The sequence below is a fragment of the Podarcis raffonei genome, chromosome 9 (assembly GCF_027172205.1).
Source record: "Podarcis raffonei isolate rPodRaf1 chromosome 9, rPodRaf1.pri, whole genome shotgun sequence".
Lineage (NCBI taxonomy): Eukaryota > Metazoa > Chordata > Lepidosauria > Squamata > Lacertidae > Podarcis > Podarcis raffonei.
Genome location: NC_070610.1, coordinates 54,387,652 through 54,407,641, shown reverse-complemented (window position 1 = coordinate 54,407,641; position 19,990 = coordinate 54,387,652). Strand labels below are relative to the sequence as shown.

General features: G+C 39.5%; 1 protein-coding gene across 4 annotated transcripts in view; it reads left to right on the top strand.

The window, feature by feature from the left end:
- The window catches only part of UGT8 (UDP glycosyltransferase 8), a 46,092-nt gene extending 27,182 nt beyond the window's left edge, over nt 1-18,910 (top strand). For all 4 annotated transcript variants that reach the window (XM_053403627.1, XM_053403628.1, XM_053403625.1 and 1 more), the window contains exons 2-6: nt 1,762-2,585; nt 15,064-15,206; nt 16,931-17,007; nt 17,880-18,099; nt 18,430-18,910. In XM_053403627.1, coding sequence (XP_053259602.1) covers nt 1,764-2,585; nt 15,064-15,206; nt 16,931-17,007; nt 17,880-18,099; nt 18,430-18,793 — 1,626 coding nt within the window. In that variant the 5' untranslated portion in view covers nt 1,762-1,763 and the 3' untranslated portion in view covers nt 18,794-18,910. The remainder of the gene's footprint in view (nt 1-1,761; nt 2,586-15,063; nt 15,207-16,930; nt 17,008-17,879; nt 18,100-18,429) is intronic.
- Nucleotides 18,911-19,990: the final 1,080 nt, after the last annotated feature.

Sequence of the window (19,990 nt, the reverse complement as noted above, 5' to 3'; positions counted from 1 at the left end):
CTGAATGAGAGGAAGCACTATTACAGAAGGCATTATGGCCAATTAAAATGATAGAGGCTTTCTGGGAAATATGTTACAATTGGGTGCTTGCATAAAATGTTGGGTTTGTTACTATTGAGGGCTTTCTTGGAAGTTGCGCCCTCCCTGTGGAACGCCTTCCTGTTACATGTAAAGGAAATAACTATGTTTTTAATTACTGGAATTTTTAATTATTGGAACATTATTTATTGACTAATGTTTCTAATTATTGGAAGCTGGCCCAGAGTGGCTGGGGCAACCCAGTCATATGGGAGGCATGTAAATAATAATTCTTCTTCTTCTTCTTCTTCTTCTTCTTCTTCTCCTCCTCCTCCTCCTCCTCCTCCCCCTCCCCCTCCTCCTCCTCCTCCCTGGGCTTTCTACAGATTTGTGCTTATGTTAATTTTAGGAATAAAAAATGAGGGTTGAAAAGTTTAATTTGTGTTTTAAATAATGAAATATATGATTAATTGATCACAGGGGCAGTTGTAACTAGAAAATATACATATTCTGGTTTTTTTGTAATACTATACTATTTTTTATATAATTTGAATTAGGTTAAAAGACAAAATTATGACACCACTTGGAGCAAATTATGTTATTTATAGTGGCAGTAGTTGCTAATACAGTTTTTATTAACTGAGGATCATATTATGTGTTAATGGAATGTGCTATATTATGCATATAATTTTATTAATACGCTGAATTTTCATTTTAATATTTTTCTACAATTTGCCTATTCAGAGATTAGTTTTATCTTGTGGTTTGTTGAAATAGCTTCTATTGTGTTGTGCTATGAGTTCACACGGTTCTTAACTGCAGCAGCGGTGGGTAGTATTTTGGTACCATACAGGTGACTGCAAACTCATGGTTCTGGGCAGTTTTCAGACTTGATACCTATGTGTTGTATTTAAGCTGATTGCATTGACTGACATTAACTATTAATACTTTCTGTGATTCTCCCATCTATTTATCTCTTGAAAGTTGCACTTAGTGTTAAATAAGATGGAGCAGGCCCTGTGAAATCATACATGACTGATGTTGGAGTGACTTGTGCCCCATAAAATGACTTGTGAAATCTTGTGACTTTGTGGTGCAGAGTCCAGAACAGTTCTGATGGAGAGTGAAACAAATGCTCCACCAAAATTCCAGAGGACAGGGAAGCATCCAGAAGGGATTCTACAATTTACTCTTGCTGTATGAAAGGAGCCTAGCACAGCATATAGTTTTTCAGTGTGCTCAGAGGACAGTGAAATTGGCCATCTTCTAATTCTTGGCTGTGGAGAAGTCAATGGGAGGCCTAGTGCATCAGAAGTTCTTCAGTGACTGCACCAGGCATGCAGGGAGCCTTGGAAAAGACAAGAGGAGTCCTGGAATGTCTCCTAGGCAGCACTTGGCCTCACTTCATCTGTTGAGGTTTATTTCATGTCAAGCAAGCAGCTACATTGAGCACTGGCCATTTAGTGGTCTGGAGGGCTCCAGGCATAGAGGGGAGATGTAATACTGGAATGGACCAAAAAGCATCAAGTCTTGGTTCCTCTCTGGAAATGCATCTAACCCAATTGGATAGCCAGAACTTTGCTCCATCTCTTGTCCAGGCTACATTGTTTACATGATATAATAATGAACAATGTGATGTTGGAGTTTAAAATATCAGATACTTCACACTGTTACTGGGCAGTGTTTATTTTTTATGTTCTGAATAACATATGTTGAAGTAATTCTTTTTGTTTGTCATTTCAGCTATGAAGTCTTACATTCCATTTTTCATTCTTCTTTGGAGTGCTGTCGGAATCTCAAGGGCTGCCAAAATCGTTATTGTGCCGCCAATTATGTTTGAAAGCCATCTGTATATTTTCAAGACCCTGGCCTCAGCCTTGCACGAGCAAGGCCACCAAACAGTTTTCCTTCTGTCTGAGGGCAGAGACATCCCTCCATCTAATCACTATAGACTGCAGCGTTACCCAGGAATCTTTAATACCAGTACCTCAGATGAGTTTCTTCAATCCAAAATGAGGAATATCTTTTCTGGGAAACTAACAGCCCTGGAACTGTTTGACATTCTGGAACACTATTCCAAGAATTGTGACATGATTGTAGGCAACAAGAAGCTCCTGCATGCCCTGAAACAGGAAAAATTTGACCTGCTGCTAGTGGATCCTAATGAAATGTGTGGATTTGTTATTGCTCATCTTTTAGGGATTAAATACGCGGTTTTTTCCACTGGACTTTGGTATCCAGCAGAAGTAGGTGCTCCATCACCTTTAGCATATGTTCCAGAATTTAATTCACTTCTCACAGATCATATGAACTTGCTAGAGAGGCTTAAGAACACTGTTGTATACCTGGTTTCAAGATTTGGAGTCAACTTTTTGGTTCTGCCAAAATACGAAAGGATAATGCAGAAGTACAATGTACAGCCAGCAAGGTCCTTGTATGACTTGGTTCATGATTCTAGCCTGTGGATGCTGTGTACTGATGTAGCACTAGAGTTTCCAAGACCCACTCTTCCGAATGTTGTGTATGTGGGAGGAATCCTTACCAGACCAGCCAATCCTCTACCAGAAGTAAGGTTTGCAGAGTTTTTTTGTTTTTGTTTTTTACCTTTATGTATGATGATTTCGTATAATTACTGTTTTATACTCTGTTTTTAAACTTACTAATATTTTTCTGTGGCTTCTCAAGATCACAGGACGGGTGTATTTTGTAATAAGGTTTCATATGCTCACTTATTTCTAGGACTAGTGCACAGATTGCTAGGCTTTTTCAGCCTGAGGGCTGCATTCAAGGTTAGCCAACCCTTTTAAGGGCTGCATAGGGGGCACATACAAATAGCACACATACAGCACATGCACTCACACAAATTTACTGGCACACAGTGTTCCATTTTTACGTTCTGAGCATGATTTAAATTCACTGACTTGAAAGTATTTGCATTGCCTTTCTAGAATCAGGTCTGTGAAACCGATTCTAGATGAAAGCCAACAGCTTTAAGTTAAGAAAAAGCTAAACAACCATTTTAATTATCTGGTAGAGGCAAGTAGTGGTTGCTTAAGTCAATATTGCAGAGGGCCTTTTCAGTAGTGGCGCCCACCCTGTGGAACGCCCTCCCACCAGATGTCAAAGAGATTGTCAGCATCGCCCTTGAGCCAGTGCCACTAACTGGACTCATCCACTTCAGCCCCGACTGGGCTAGGCGAGCTGGGTAGCACTTCCAGAGACCACCTTCTGCACAGGAACAGGTCAAAGTGCTGTGGACTCACAGCTTAGAGTTGTGAGCACCGGATTCACTCCAACAAGAAGACAGTCGTCGCACAGCAGAGTATAGCAGAGTACAGCAGAGCATAAACGACTCGGAGAGCAGCTCTGTAGAATATCTTCTTTATTCTATCTACAACTATTATACACAACTATATACAGAGCTAAATGAGGTCTAAGCATAAATGAATGCTAAACTGCACTGAGTGTCTGCAGCTGCTCTTAGCAGCAACCTTATCTATACACACGATCTCTAACACTCAGTCTCTCTCTCTCCGACACACTGACTGACTGACTCTTTGATGTGGTGCTGGAGTAGAATAAATAGAGAGCAGAACACCGCCCTCCTCTCTGGAGAATCAGCAGACTCATCAGGAGATTCTTGGATATGGGGGGGGGGGGGTGAAATCTCCTCAGAGATAAACAACTTCCTGAGATTTAGAAGACATCTGAAGGCAGCCCTGTTCAGGGAAGTTTTAAATGTATGACATTTTAATGTATTTTTAATCCTTGTTGGAAGCCGCCCAGAGTGGCTGGGGAAGCCAGATGGGTGGGGTACAAATAATAACTTATTATTATTATTATTATTATTATTATTATACAGATGACTAGTTCCCTTCATCTTCAGATTTCTACTTCTGATGTAGATTAAATACTTCTAACTCTACGAAGTTGCAAATTCTTTTTTAATTTTTTAATTTTAATTTTTAATTAAGGAATTATGAAAGTGGTAAGGCATTATGTCAGTAAACAAGGGCAGATAACACCTCAACTATTTAGTCATAATGAATTTTAGTCTGGAGGTTATTAGGCAAGAAACAAGGAGCAAATTTATCTATCTGTGATTGTAGCAGATGACATACTTGTGACGGTTCTTAATCTCCTAAGTGAGAAACCAGCCAACATCCAGGTATACAGCAGAAATGTGCAATCTTGTCTCTGAGGCTGCAGGTGGCAGAACCTGGTGGATTGGGGACTTCATAGATAGAAATGCATGCACACAGGCAGGCAGAGTGCACAAAATGCCTATTTCTGTTCTGATTAGCAGCAAAGGAACGGATATTTTCTCCGCTGCCCAGCTGATGGCTCATTGGCTGGGTAGTGGGGAAAGATGGGCATAGATCCCCAAGGCTTTGTGGAGCATACAGAGAGCAGCAGCAGCAGGGTTTGGATAGCCTACATATGGTAGACAGTGAGTCTATGACAGAGTAGTGATTTAAATGCCACAGTCCACAGTTACTTTAGCTGTACACAAGGGTTTGCATGCTCCCAAATGGACTTGAGGTTTTTGAACTACCGTATTTTTCGCTCTATAACACGCACCCGACCATAACACACACGTAGTTTTTAGAGGAGGAAAATCCGTAGGCATACCACCCGTAGGCATTTCCTCCATAACACGCACAGACATTTCCCCTTACTTTCTAGGAGGAAAAAAGTGAGTGTTATGGTGCAAAAAATACGGTAAATAATTCAACATCTTAAATTCCCAAAAGGGTTTGAGAACTAATTTGAGTTGGTTCAGGCTTGCAAAAACATTTTCAAGGGGCTATCCTGTCCTGTCCTGTTCTGTTCATTGTACACACTCCTCTTCTCTCTCCACTCTGAATGATTCTTCATTGTGCCCCCCACCCCACCCGCCAATATGCCTGTCCTCTTTATCATGTGTACTTTATTCCTTTCTCCATCCCATCTGAATGGCAGCTGCTGGTCTTCTGCCCTCTGATTCTTCAGGTATTATTAGTGGTGGTTTCCCACTGCGTATTTTGTTCCAATTTTATCTTGGGGAAGTTTTGTTATTTGGTAATACTGCTCTTTAGGGAGAGTTTTGGGTTTTGTGACTGTAATGCATTGTACATGTTATCCCTTGAGAGTCCTGATTTAAACATTTAGTGCTAGTATAATCTGTGGAACCCAGAGTAAATAGGAATACTCTTGTAGATAATTCTCACAATTCTCATTATTTATTTATCTTTTATTTCATAAAATTTATACCCTCCTTAATTGTAGAAAAAACCTCAAAGCAGGTTATGAAAAAGATAAAAGAATGAAATTATCACCAAAAAATTTACACCCATAATTTGAAACATGCGGAAAGTTAAAACCACAGCAGATTAGACTAAAACAAATTAACTTTGTTAATTTTTTAAATTAATTTTTAAATTTTTTTTTAATGTTTTAATTTTTTAAATTAAATTTGTTACTAACAAATTCTTACTAACTTTCTAAGCATCTGGGTAAAGGTAAAGGGACCCCTGACCATTAGGTCCAGTCGTGACCAACTCTGGGGTTGCAGCGCTCATCTCGCTTTATTTGCTGAGGGAGCCGGTGTACAGCTTCCGGGTCATGCGGCCAGCATGACTAAGCCGCCTCTGGCGAACCAGAGCAGCGCACGGAAACGCCATTTACCTTCCCGCCAGAGCAGTACCTATTTATCTACTTGCACTTTGACGTGCTTTCGAACTGCTAGGTGGGCAGGAGCTGGGACTGAGCAACGGGAGCTTACCCCAGCGCCTACCTTCTGATCAGCAAGTCCTAGGCTCTGTAGTTTAACCCACAGCGACACCCGTAAGCATCTGGGTAGGCTTGTCTAAATCAGAATGTTTCCAGCAGGCACCAAAATAGAATGTTAAAATTATGATTAGGAAAAGTAGAAAAGAGGCATAAAGAATGAAGGAAAATGCAGCCACCCATTGTAAGCCTCATTGAACTTAGTCATAGAAAGAGTATCAGTGTGTTCAGCATTATTCTCAGCATCAACTCACTCATTTTTTAATAGGATATTTTGGTATGAAACATTTTAGTTGAATAATCTTTATGCATATGCATAAAATACTATTTTTGTTCAGTTTAAGTAATATGTAGAATTGCTCAAATTTGTTCTGTACGTGATGGTTGTTCTGTTCGTCTTGCCTTCTGAATTAAGTACAGTTGTCAATTTTCAGTGGGGTTTTTTCCTTTAAAAAATGCATGTTATGAATGCAAGCCTAATGAAATCACACACACATACATTTGTGCTGTAAATTTATGTGCATTTGCACTCATGTGAATTGGTGACCTGTAAGAGGGAAAATAGTGTAAATTGAAAACTGACAAATCTCCACGCTTTCTCAAAGTCTGGAAGTCATGAACTGAGGATTGAAGCATTGCTTGCCAGTAGTGCATATGAGTATGTATGCACCTGTGGACGAAGTCCAGCTCAGGTGTGAGAGACTCTCTCTTGTTTCCTTCTTCATTCTCCTTGTATGAAAGAAGAGTCATTTTAAGACAGTACTAGCAGCTGTCTCCCAGAAAAAGTTTTCAGGAAGGAACAGAAAGTACCACTTCTTTCCTCTCAAGAAAACGTGGTAAGAAAGGAGAAAGTGCTTCCTCTCTCCCCCTATTTGTGCATTAATAGGACGTTGCAGTAGTGACACGCTACTTGTATGTTCTGCAAAATGGCAAATATCTCTCCATTCCCTGAGACCTCTGCAAATGCAAAGGACTTGGACTTTAGAGAAGGTGTCAGTAGTGACCACAAATAATGAGTTTTGATAGGAAGCAAAGTGAAAATTTGCGGTGTTCTGTGGATTAACTGAGCACTAACACTTTGCAAAGAAGATTAGATTATTTTGCAATCTTTCATAATTCTTTCAGCTTGGTAAAAACTGCCTTGCCAAACATTTTTGCATAAATAAAGGCGTGAGTTTTATGCAGCTAAATCTATTCAGATGTCTATGTTGTTTATCACTGCAATTAAACTTGTAAAAATGTTTGCAAGATGCCTGTTCTGAGTTTCTTCTACAGAATCATACTTAAATAACATAGTTACAGGTAGGTAGCGGTGTTGGTCTGCCGTAGTCGAAACAAACAAACAAACAAATTCCTTCCAGCAGCACCTTAGAGACCAACTAAGTTTGTTATTGTTATCAATAACAAACTTAGTTGGTCTCTAAGGTGCTGCTGCAAGGATTTTTAATTATTATTAAATAACATAGTGAGGGTGCAGGAAGCAGCTTTTCATAACCTAAAAAAAATGCAGTATATATTAGGCTTTTGGCTTTTCCCATTTGCAAACACCGGTCATAATTTCCTTTATTCCTTCTTTCTCTGTGCTTAAGAAATGTGAAGTGTTTCTTGTTAGATGGTTAGTTTTTCTTTTTCTCAAAAATCCTGGTGATTAGGTTATCTGGTAGAATTTCATAGATGGAAGTTCATAGATGGAAAGTGCTTATAGGGATAATGAGAACTGTCTTTTACTGAGCCAGCCTTAGTTTTCTCTTAGTCATTATTGTGTACCCTGACTGGAAATGGCTTTTCCAAATGGGGCCTTTCCTACTTGGAGATGCTGTGGTTTGAACCTGAGATCTTCTGCAAGGAAAGCATGTGTGCTCTGCCACTGATCTACAGCCATTCTGCCTACCCCATTGCAGCTCAGGGAGAATAAGTTGTAATGTTGAGTAATGAAATGTAATTTTAATTGTTATTGTTGTATCATGAACAATAATTTAAGAACCTGTAGTTCATTCCTCCCTGACTTTAAACTAATTTCCTACATTTCTAAGGGGAGGAGCTCTTACTATTGTATCACTGCTTTGAATGAAATGCATATTTCGTATTGGTAGTGATGCTTCTTTTGAGCTAAGAACTGCCAGTTTTAGGTAGAGAATGTTACAGAATGCTTCCCCAAATAAGAAGCTATTTGCGTGTAGAAAAATGAATGTTGGGGATTCAAGGAGGGATTTCTATTACCAGTGAACAATACAATTCTGAGAAGTTTTGGAATTACCGTAGTTTTACTGCATGAAGAGCCACTGATCTGTATTTGGCTCAATTCATGCAAATTTAAAGCGATGATATGAAATTTGGAAATATTGCCCAAACTATTGTGAATTGGTTTTTAGATGTTTGTGAATTAATCCTTGATCTAATTTCACTAGCTGCTGGTGTTTAGAATTTGGGCAGTCAGGTTTCTTTTTCCGCTGATGGTTGTACTTGTAACAGCTGTACAGTAGTCTCTCGGGTTAAGAACTTAATTTGTTCCGGAGGTCCATTCTTAACCTGAAACTGTTCTTAACCTGAAGCACCACTTTAGCTAATGGGGCCTCCCGCTGCCGCTGTGCTGCCGCCGCACAATTTCTGTTCTCATCCTGAAGCAAAGTTCTTAACCCGAGGTACTATTTCTGGGTTAGCGGAGTCTGTAACCTGAAGCGTCTGTAACCTGAAGCATCTGTAACCCAAGGTACCGCTGTAGTAGATTTGGGACACACTGTGCAGAGGTTAGCAGGGAGGAGGCTGTGCTCTCCTACACCTCTCTCCTTCCTTTCTCCAGCAATGGTAGTCTCACAGTTAGAGGCTGACCCAGAAATGGGTCACTCTCGCCATTTGGCAAGTGAAGGGAGCAAGGAAGGAGGGGGTTAGCTCACTTCTCCTTTGACAGCACTGCGAATTTGAGCGGCACTTGCTGTGGCTTCTGGCAGGCACAGTATGTGCACGAGAGCTCTAAATATGAATATAGGACATCAGTAATTTGAAGACATTGAAACAGCCATTTTCAGATAAATTCTGTATCTCAGCTCAGAGTTGCATTTTCGTGCCTTGCTTCCATTGTCAACTATAACTAGCAATGTGGAAAGTCACTCATATACACTTTTTAAAAAGAAGTACTTTCTCTCCCCCCCCCCCCAAGTTAAGTCTAGAGTGCATTTTTGACAGTGTCAGACCTAGTTCAAGGAGGTGTTTCTTAAAATTGGTTATACTCCATATTGATGCTAGGGCTATGGCTGAAGGAGGCTAGATATTTGGATTAAAGCAAAATGTGGGGAAACTTTTCATAGAGGTGCTGATAAAGTTCTCCAGGCTTAGGCGCCTAACACAGGATTTTACAAGCTCTCTGAGGCTCATCTTAAAAGGGAGGTGAGCTTTATGAACTCCAAAATTATTTTCTATCAGATTAAGAGATTCCTAGTTTATTCACCCAGTGATTTCCCAAACCCATTCCCATCTTTCTATTTAAATTACATTTAACGCGGTGGCTAGACAGGAGCACCAGTGATGATTAGCCGGAACGTAATGAATGATATGTTGTATTAAGGAGAGAGGTAAGACACCCCACCCCCATTTTTTCTGGTGTACTGCTAGCATGCTGTTGAAGCCACTGTGCCCTTCCATCCTATCACTTGAGCAGTTTACCAGAGGGAATGGAAGAAGTGATCTTATTTCTCTTTTCCCCTTTAGTTTATCTCTGACATTGCTTCCTGACAAGAGTGACTTTAAAAGGAAAGGGTTGCGGGGCTGGTGATTTATTAATTTATTGTAAAAAAACAAAACAAAACCTCAAAGTGGTTTTCAAAAAGGCAAAACAATAAAATGCAGAATAGTTGAATGATTTCCAAAGTTAGATTGCCTTGAACAATTAGCTTCTTATTGGTTCAGTATTAAGAACTGTGAGGTTGTCACTTCAGACAGTGCCAGGATTATTATTTTTATATTTTCTGTTTCTGTTTCTTATATGCTTTCCTGATCATGGGTTTTCTATTTGGAAATGGACGCACATGTGTTTCTAAGATTTGTAATGTAAGAAGAAGTAGACTATTTGTTAGACCCTAATTTTGAGAGCACATCCTTCTAAGACTAAAGATGTAGCAGCAACATCATGTTAAGGTGCTTTGAAACTCCATTGCTCGTACAAATGTTACAGACATTGGATAGACTTAGTATATATTCTCAAACTGATTTAAGAATTATTTTTATAGATTTATGTGAAACGTTGCATCTAAAAATTATTATTTTTAAGCAAATGCATGCTCCTAGAATATCCTCCACTGATTTTCCAGAAAGCATTTATGATGGGATAAAAGCTTTTTAAATGTAGCCTTTTATATAGTATTTGTAACAAAGCTTCAATACCTACTAACTACCTACTAATAAGGTAGCTCATCTTTCAGTTTTTTTCTAAATAATTATTTTATAAATTATGTATTCATGGCTTGTACAGTAACATCATCAAGATATATTTTTGTGAATGATGATTGCTCACAAAAGTCTTGGGCAAATAGGCGCTGATGCTTCTGCATATTTGATTCCAACAGCTGAACAGGGAGAGAGCTGCAGACACTGAAACCAAGTTATGTTTGTATTTATGTGCTTTGTTTATCTGAAACAAAGCTCAGTATTAGGCACCACTGGTTACTGCCAGCTGGGACCTCACACTATAGTCACAGCTGTGCAGAATAGCTAGCTAGAAAAACCAAAGAGAACAAAGATCACACAGTACTGTAAATACAATACCATATCTGTCTGATATCTTGTATTTTTTATATAAGTACAAAAATGGTTAAAGCAAAACTGCAGGGAGCACTTTAGTAGTCCTAATTCACACGCTTGATACCCTATCCTAAAATGTATGACCTTCCATAAGAATATGAATTCATGTGATTTGATACAATGTTTTGTTCTTATAACAGTTTCCTAAATGGAACATGATTTTTTGGAAATGTAGTTGAAGTTTAGGTTTAAAATATGGCTGATACTCATTTCCAGATTAGAAGCTGCTCTAAAGAAAGATCTCTGTATGCAGAATGGTACTAACACAGCCCATGTTTCTGTTTTGTTAGTGAAATGTTATCAGTGTTAGGAGGCATGTCCACTAATCAACTTAACTTAGTTCCATTGCTGATAGGGATAAAATATAGTTTGATATGATTCTTACCTTAGAACAATATTCTGGATTTTAATTCAAATGACTTTGATGGAACTTTTGACCAGGGCAACATCTACATTTCCCTTCTTTCCCTTCTTTGTGGTACCTTTTCAAATCCAGTTCAGATTTATGAGACAAGTTCTGATGGGCACGATTGAAACAAAAATGTCAGGTAGGTAATATAGATGTAAAAGTGCCAATAACTAGGCCTTTGGTTGATCTGTTTGACATCCTATACCCTTTTAAAATGTGGCTCTTTTCGGGCTGTGTATGTGTTATTGGGTTGTTGTTTTTATTCTGACTATATATGTTGTGATCTTTTCTGTGAACTGCCCTGAGACCTCCGGGTATAGGGTTTTATGTAAACTCAATAAATTGGTAATAATAATAATAAGGCATGAAAAGGAATATAAGTTGCCTTCATACTGCCCTGGGCATTCTGAAGTGAAGACTAAAATAAAGATCAAAGGCCTGCAGCCAAAGATTTGACTGAGAAGTTCCATCAGTATATGAAATTGAGTCCCCATTAGGAGCAGTCACTTCTTAGGTTTCACTGGGCCCAGCCACCAGCCTACAAAATTTCCCTTGCAGGGAGGTGGGGTTTGGGATGGGTTGATTGGGTGGAGGAACTTGTAAGGCCACAGTTCACCTCCGGTCTTCACGGGAGCAAGCTGCCCACTTGAAGCTTTCCATGGTGCTGTCCTGCATCATGAGTACATGCTATAGGCATTCAGAATATCTAGCCTTGTAGTACCGTTAGAGAAAGATGAGCATGTGCCAATCAGTTCTGCCTTCTAGCTGTCGTCATACATGTCCCGTTGGTTACAAGGCTTCACTCACATAAGTCCAATACATTTTAGATGGACCTGTGATTCTACAATTGGAGTTTTTTATATAGTGCTTCTGCTGTGTAAGGTGCTTTGCAGAGTGCAGGAGGGCAGTTCCTGCTCTGTAATTTGACACAGGGGAGAGTGGTAAGGAGTGGCAAGTTGGTGGAACAGGAGAAGCAAATGTCATTTGAAGGCATGTACAGGGAAGTCAGAATGAGGAGAGGAGGATGTAAGGCTGTGGAGGACTTTCAGCAGAAGAACAAGAAATTTGTGCTGGATTCGGGAGTGGGCAGGAAGCCAGTATAGAGATTTGAAAAGGGGCAGAACAGGCATCATGGCTAGTATCCATGAAAGAGGTGAATGGTTTTGTCTGTAAAGTGCTGGGGAGAACTGAGAAGCCTCCAATAAGTCAACGAAAGATCATAAAAGCAAATATTGTAGAATTTAGTTCCAAGAGCTGACTGTAATATGAACTGGAGTTTTCACCAAGGGAATAGAGAGGAAGGGCCAAATTTTTGCCATGCTGTAAACACAGAAGCATTGTGACTTCACAGCAAAATATAGGGGAGAAAGGAGACAGATAAAGGCTTTGTGCTTATACAGCAGGGTGACAGGAGACATTGTTGACTAATAAGTAGAAAGTACAATGAGAGAAGGGCTTGGGTGGAAAAACCAGAAATTCAGAGTTGGCTATGCTAAGACATTGAAGCATCCAAGGAGAAGTATCAGGTAGAGAGATATGAAACTGGATATTGTCATTGTAATGGGATGGGATTTGATAAGGTCTCACAGAGACAGTGTGTGAAGAGAGAATGGCCAAGAACATATGGCTCTCCAGTGGAGAGAGGAAGCACTTCCTCTGTGGAAATACTGAAGGAATAAGGTTGGAGTGGAATCAGCTTAGGATAAAGTCATGGCTAAGGAAATCAAGTGTATGGAAGGCAGCAGTGAATTGAAGATGGATGAGACAGAGGCATTCTGATGTGTAAGTGATTTTAATGAGGGTGATTTCAGTGACCTGCAGAGGGTGGATGCCAGACTGGAGACAGTCAAGATCCAAGTAGTCTGAAGAAGAAGTTAATGCAACATGCTCTAGTAATTGAAAGATAGGCCAAACAACAGTTTCTTGAGGAAAGGGGAGAGAGGATTGTTTTTGAATACTGCAGGAAACAAGCAAGGAGGGGTTGATAATATGACAAAGAGGAAGAATAGCAGTGCTGCGGGCTGTGTGTGTGTGTACACAATTTGAAGCAGGGAGGAAAAGAATAAAAGGTGCATATGGAAGGGTTAGATGAGGACACTAGTCAATTCAAGGGAGATGGGGATGTTGCAGGAGGTGTAGGAATATGGAAACCTCAAAGATTCCTATCCTTAAATTAGAAAATATGTTGACTTCACTAAGGGCTTGTGAAAATTCTAGGACCAAAAAACCCCAATCTGTCTCAGATGAAGTGTCAGTCAGTAAGTGAAAAACATTCTGTAACTTTCAGATATTTGGGTTCTTTTAGCATTCTTTTATTCTTGGTTACTGATTTACCTCAAAGGGTCTTTCCTTGTGTGATACGCTAATCTTTGCTACTGAATAAAGTAAATAAAGTTTACATTCTGCAAGCATATAATCAATCACTTCCTCTGCTGGAATTACCCCAAAGGCAGTTTCAAGTATGTACAGTATTGTTGCATCGGATCTCCCATGAGTGATTTGGCTGACTTTGTGCTGGAATATGAGAGGCAAAGTTCACATCTTGGGGTTTTCCAATTACATGTAAAAATGTGTGGGCGTTGTATTATTCTAGTGATTGTAATATTCTGGATTATATTTATACTATTTTAAAAAACTTTCTGCTCAGAGTGCTGGAAATTTAAAAGTCTTTAGGAATAATCTATGTTAATTTTGCATTACCTCCAAAGTTCAGGCTGTAGATGAAAAGCTAAGAAAGAGTCGCTTGCCTAGTGCCTCCAATTAACTTAACGGCTAAGGCCTTCTGGGTCATAGCTCATGTATTTCACTGTCCTGCTACATCAATCCACAAGATGGCCAACACTGCAAGACTTAGAGGTTGCAATCATACATATGGCCAAGAGTAGCAGTCCCTGCTATGACTGCATCTCCCTTAAGACTTCTTCAGCCAGGCACAGGGGTGCCAATTTGAATAAAATATTAGAGCGGCACACGTAAGCCCTGCCCCATATAATAGATCACCATGATGCAGTGCACGCACACAATTTGAATGGCAATGCCCATAAACTTGGGTGGGGCACCTACCTCAAATATTTTAGGGGGGGGCTGAAGACCCCTCCCATAGGAGTTGGCTCCTATGGCCAAGCATGTCTCTCTTGGCCCCCATCTTTGCAAACTGCCAACCTGCCTGCTTTCCCTGTAAAAAAGTGCTGCTTCCTCTTTCAGCTGGGGAAAAGGTGGAGAGGAAAAGGGATTGATCCTGAATTGCTTGGTGATTGAGTCACCATTTGACCACAGCCACACAGCTGAGACATTCTTGGCTCAATTTACACTCTCCTTATGAAACAGGTCATTAAAAATTTTTTTTTTACAGTTACAGACAATAAACTGTGATTCAGCAGTTGAATCCATTCCTGAAAGTCATAGTGGTATTTGCATGTTAGAAATGACTTTCGGAACTGTAAGACTCATTTGATTATTAAAAGATAGATTAAGACATATGGCTTTTGCATTAAGTGCTTTAGGCACAATCTATACATTACCCTGCATACCAAGATAGTGTATGAATCCTTGGTGCAACTGATCAGCCCTGGGAGGATGCTCAGGTGTCCAGTGTGTATGCCAGTTTGTGGTTCCATCTCCACCTTAGTCATGAGATGCCTCGAGCTATGGGCAGCAATAGGAGAGCCTCAAAAAAAGTCTAGTTTGCTCATAGTTTTGATTGTGCAGGATCCTCCTGACTTATGGGATGAGGAGGAAGGACTTAACTAGTGACATGCTCAGGCTACTTGATTACTTCCTTTTATCCCATCCTTGACTCCCTAAATATCGGATGCCCTGTAGGGGGTGATGGAAATCTATTTCCCTTTGAGTATCTAGTAATTCCGTGGGCTGGGTTTCAATTCTGCACTTGTTGCACTTGTGCTTTCTGGATTGTACTCACAGTTTTTGTTTTTAATTAATGAAATAATGAATCTTCAACAAAACTGCATTTATCATATGGATTTGTTTTGACACTGTTTGATCATAAGGGTGCATTTCCCTTTGTGGCATGGTGTTTGCTAGCCATGACAGCAAGCTCTTTATTTTCTCAGGATCTCCAAACATGGGTGGATGGTGCTCATGAAAAAGGCTTTGTCCTTGTTTCATTTGGAGCAGGAGTCAAATACTTGTCAGAAGATATAGCGCATAAATTGGCCCATGCTCTGGCAAGACTTCCTCAACGAGTCATTTGGAGGTATGTATCATAGCACAATAGCTTTGTCAATAGGTTTAAAACATTTATGGATATCCAGGACCAAGTCCAGGCTACATAAACACCATGCATTTAAAGCATATTGAAAGCACATTTCTTATTCAAAAAATTCTGGGAATCATAATTTGTTTAGGGTTATAGGATTTGTGGTTCTGTGAAGGGTAAATTGCACCTGCCTGCTTTTTTTTGTGGGGTAGGGATGTGCTTTGAATGGATGGTGTTTATGCAGCCCAAGTCTTGTCTAGGAGAGTGCAGCACAGGCAGCAAAAAATACAAAGGAGTGGCACCGTCTATTCCAGGCGCATTCACCCACCTTTCTGTACTACATGCCCACAGAACTTTTAAGTTGCAGTTCACAACAGGTGGGAAAGAAGTGTAGGCCAAGAAAATAACTCTTAAGGTCCAAATCAAGGGGGGTTGTCTAAAAATGTATTGCAAATATTACATAGTTGTTTAATTTTGGATTTTAACAGTCTTATTTATCATCAGTGTGTTACATTGCATGAGCTTTCTTGAACTGAAAACTGACCTGATGTATTTGGCTTTTAGCCTATTTGTGAAACTTTTAAAATCCATCCCCAGTGTACCTCATTTGATGCACCTGATTTTCTGCCCTTGTCCTAACCCAGGGGCTGATAACTCCACCCTCCCATGAGCCATGTTAAACAAGTGGCCTGCCCCAGTCCTGCCAATCAGATGTTTGTGGTGCTTTCAGTGATTTCACTTTGAAATCCTGACAATGAGCTGATGCTTCAAAGCGCCATGCACAGCTGTCTGCAAACCACCAGCCAGTGGATCTTCAGGGCTTCCAAAGAGCCACCAGGTCTTTGTGGGCACCATCAACCAGCTGATTGGCAGTGCCTGCAACTCCGAGTTTTTGGTCCAGCCACAACTTCAGCTGCCACACACTTCATGTATTTATCGTATTTATTTCATAAGATTTATGTACCACTCAAAGCGGTTTACAAAAAAGATAAAACAGTAAAATTATCACTAGAAAATTTACAAAATTACAGAAATTTAAAAACCACAATGGAAGAGAGTAAAACAAATTAAAACTCATACAAACTTTCTAAAAATCTGTGTAGGCTTGTCTAGTTAAGAATATCTTCAGGCACCAAAAAGAATACAATGAAGGCACCTGCCTAATACCAGTAGGCAGGAAGTTCCAAAGTTTTGGTGCTGCCACACTAAATGATTGACTTCTTACAAATGCGGTGCAAGTATTATGTAGCAACTATAAAATGCCTGTTCCTCCAATTGAAGCAGTTGATTGGGTACATATGGGGAAAGGGGATCTCATGGGTAAACTGGTGTCAAGTTGTTAAGGGCATTGTATACTGATAGTAACACCGTGAACTCAGCCCTTGAAGTACATCGGTAAGCAGTGCAGACCTCTGAGCACAGGTGTTAACATTCTGAGAAGGCTGCAACATATATGACGCCAGGTATAGGACAGGTGTGTTTCACTTGGCCAAAACAGCCTCTTGGGTAGCCCTGGCAGGTGTATTTTGGCCCGAGGTCCAGAAATTGCCTACCCTTGTCCTAACACATAAGCTATGTGTTTCTGTTTTTAATGAATTGCATACTGGATTTTAAATCCTTTGATTTGCAAGTCATTTGCACAGTAGAAAAGGAACTAGCAAATTGTTCTCTAGATCTTCCTTAGAATGCATTTTGAAACTGACTTCTTCTCTCTGTGTTAGGTATTCGGGGAAGAAACCTAGGAACTTGGGTAACAATACAAAACTCATAGAATGGTTACCGCAGAATGACTTACTGGGTAAGTAGAATTGGAAATGATGTTTAGTTCTCTCTGCTCTTAAACACTAAAATCCCATTTTATCTTATTTGTATAATACATTGGATTTCTAGATTTGGTATTATTAAAAACCAGGGTTCTGATAACTCAAATAGTGTTTCGGAAAGATATGTCCACTTTTTGTATTACTTTTGGTTGTGAATATGGTTTTATTTGTTTACTCTTTATCATGTCAGTATACCACCTTTTCCTCCAGGGAGATCAGGGTGGTATACGTGCTTCTCCGCCTCCCCAGTTTATCCCAACAATAACAGCCTTGTGAGGTAGTGACTGCCCCAGGGTCGCCCAGTGGGTTTCATGACTTGAGTGGGGATTTGAACCCTGGTCTCCCAGGTCTTAGTCCAACACACTAACCACTACACCACATTGGCTCTTTTCTTTGCACTACCAAAGTTATACTAATGTGCTTAGTGGTACATCAGCTATATTATCGCTAATAATGTAGCATTTAAGAGAGATTGCCTCTCTTGGCAGTATACACACCTACTTAGCATCTGTTCTGACCACTGTTTAAAAAGTGAAGCCATTGATGTTTTTATTGCCCATACTTTGAAGCGTGAAGACAGAATTTAGATCTCATGTGTAGTTCGAAAAGTGGCTTGGCAAGCAATAGCTTGTTTCTGTGTTCTTCAGCCATGGCAACAACACTGCCACATGCACATGTCACCTGCAATGAAAAAGCACTTTTCCAAGGGAGATGGGGAAGTCCTCTTATTCCCATTCTAAGTTTATGCAAATGCCTATTTATTAAGTACATAGATACGGTATTTATGATAAGTTAAAGCTAACATGAAACGTTTTCTTCCCTACACCTTTGCCTCTTGCCGCTTTAGGTCACTCTAAGATTAAGGCCTTCCTGAGTCATGGTGGTCTGAACAGCATTTTTGAAACCATGTACCACGGTGTACCTGTGGTGGGAATTCCTCTTTTCGGAGATCATTATGACACTATGACCCGAGTGCAGGCCAAAGGCATGGGAATATTACTAAACTGGAAGACTATTACTGAGGATGAATTATATAAAGCACTAGTGAAAGTTATTAATGATCCCAGGTAAGATTCCTTTGCTAAGCTTCCACTAATGTGGAAAAAAACAAGTCTATAAAGTAGTTATAGTAGCCATATGCAACTGTCCACTGAGTTTTAATGGTTGATATTTTATAGATATTTATGATTGTGTTGTATAATATCAGATGTATGTTATTTTATATTATAATGCCCTGGGCTCCTCTGAAGGAAGGGCAAAACAGAAATGTAATAATATAAGAAATAGATTTCATAGATTCACCTCCAGAAAATTACATTCAGAGGTGATGAAGCAATTAATTGGGGGAATTGCATAGATGCAATATGCTGAATTAGTTCTGTTTTCGCACTTCACAGCTACAGACAAAGGGCCCAGAAGCTGTCTGAAATTCATAAAGACCAACCAGGCCATCCTGTTGATCGAACAGTCTACTGGATTAATTACATCCTTCGTCATAATGGAGCACAGCATCTACGTGCTGCTGTTTTCACAGTCTCTTTATATCAGTATTTCTTATTGGATATTGCCGTTATTGTACTGCTTGGTACTGCCTTACTCTGCTATGTTTTGGTCAGGATAGCAAAATTTATCCGCAAGCAAAGCAAACATCTTTGGTCCACTGATGAACATACTACCATTAATGGACATTACCAAAATGGGATACCAAATGGCAAGTATAGAAGAAATGGCCACATTAAACATGAAAAAAAGGTGAAATGAGCCAACTACCCAATGTACATTAGCAGCGAATCAGTTCTATAATTGAATTTTATAGCTGTAACTTAGTCTAACACCTACTTAAAGCAAAACAATAAACAGTTCTAACGCTCCCCTACAGTATGTAATCTTATGCGATTAAATTTTGCAGAACTAAGGAAAATCTTTAGAAAAATGAAGCACAACCTAAAATGCAAAATGTATTTTATTCTTAATACTGATGCAAAAAGGTTATTCTGGCACTGAAGTTTTTTTAGAAGCCTTAATTCTCTGAAGTAATTCAATAAGTATATTTATGACTTCTCCATTTGTGAATCTACATGTGTGCGTCCCAGATAAGGAAAGGTTCACTCTTACTTGGCAACTATTCTTCCTTTTTTTCATATATTCATTCACATTTTTCCAGAGAGAACTTTGTTTTGATTCCTTGAAGTTTCACTATGTTATCTGGCAATGATGTTAAAGTCATCTTTCCTGGTGTTTGGTATATAGCAGTGAACAAACTGCAGAATCATAATGCAGCCATATAAATCATATTCTTAAACGGCGCTGAAGAATATGATAACAAAACACTAATTTTGATATCCTTTTTAACTCTTCCTTTCTCTTCCATTTCTTTAGAGAAAAGGAAATTGCACAAGAGTACCGTAAGCTGTAATTTTATATTTATGTATATTTTATCTTCCTTCTTCACTTTCCACATATCCATTATTTTATGCCATTGTAAGGGTGTTGTTTTATTTTGATAATTACAAGGGCTGTGTGGATAGATTAGATAGATTTAGAAAAACAAATGAAGCAGAGGGGAAAGAAAATCTGTCCCAGGCTCTTTGGAAAAGGTCTTGCCATGTCCCTTGAGCAATGCAGAATCAAACCACCTTTGGGATTTGTTACAAAGTTGAATGTCTTTGCTTTTATATTATTGCAATTAAGTTCCCCACTCGCACCCCAGAGCCATGGTGGTTCTGAGGTTCACTGTCAATAGTTCTATCTGTGTTCCTTCTGCTGGTCTGGGCCACACAATCCATGTTACATAGTTGCCAACATCAATTCTCTGAATAAATTGGAGGCTATCCTTTTTGTCAGTTACTGCTGTCTTTGTAGAGGTTTGATATCATGCATGACATTGAACCTAGGAAACCTAGTTGGAATGTTTGTCTCTGCCCACGCCCATAGCTGCCCTTCTGCACAACACTTTCA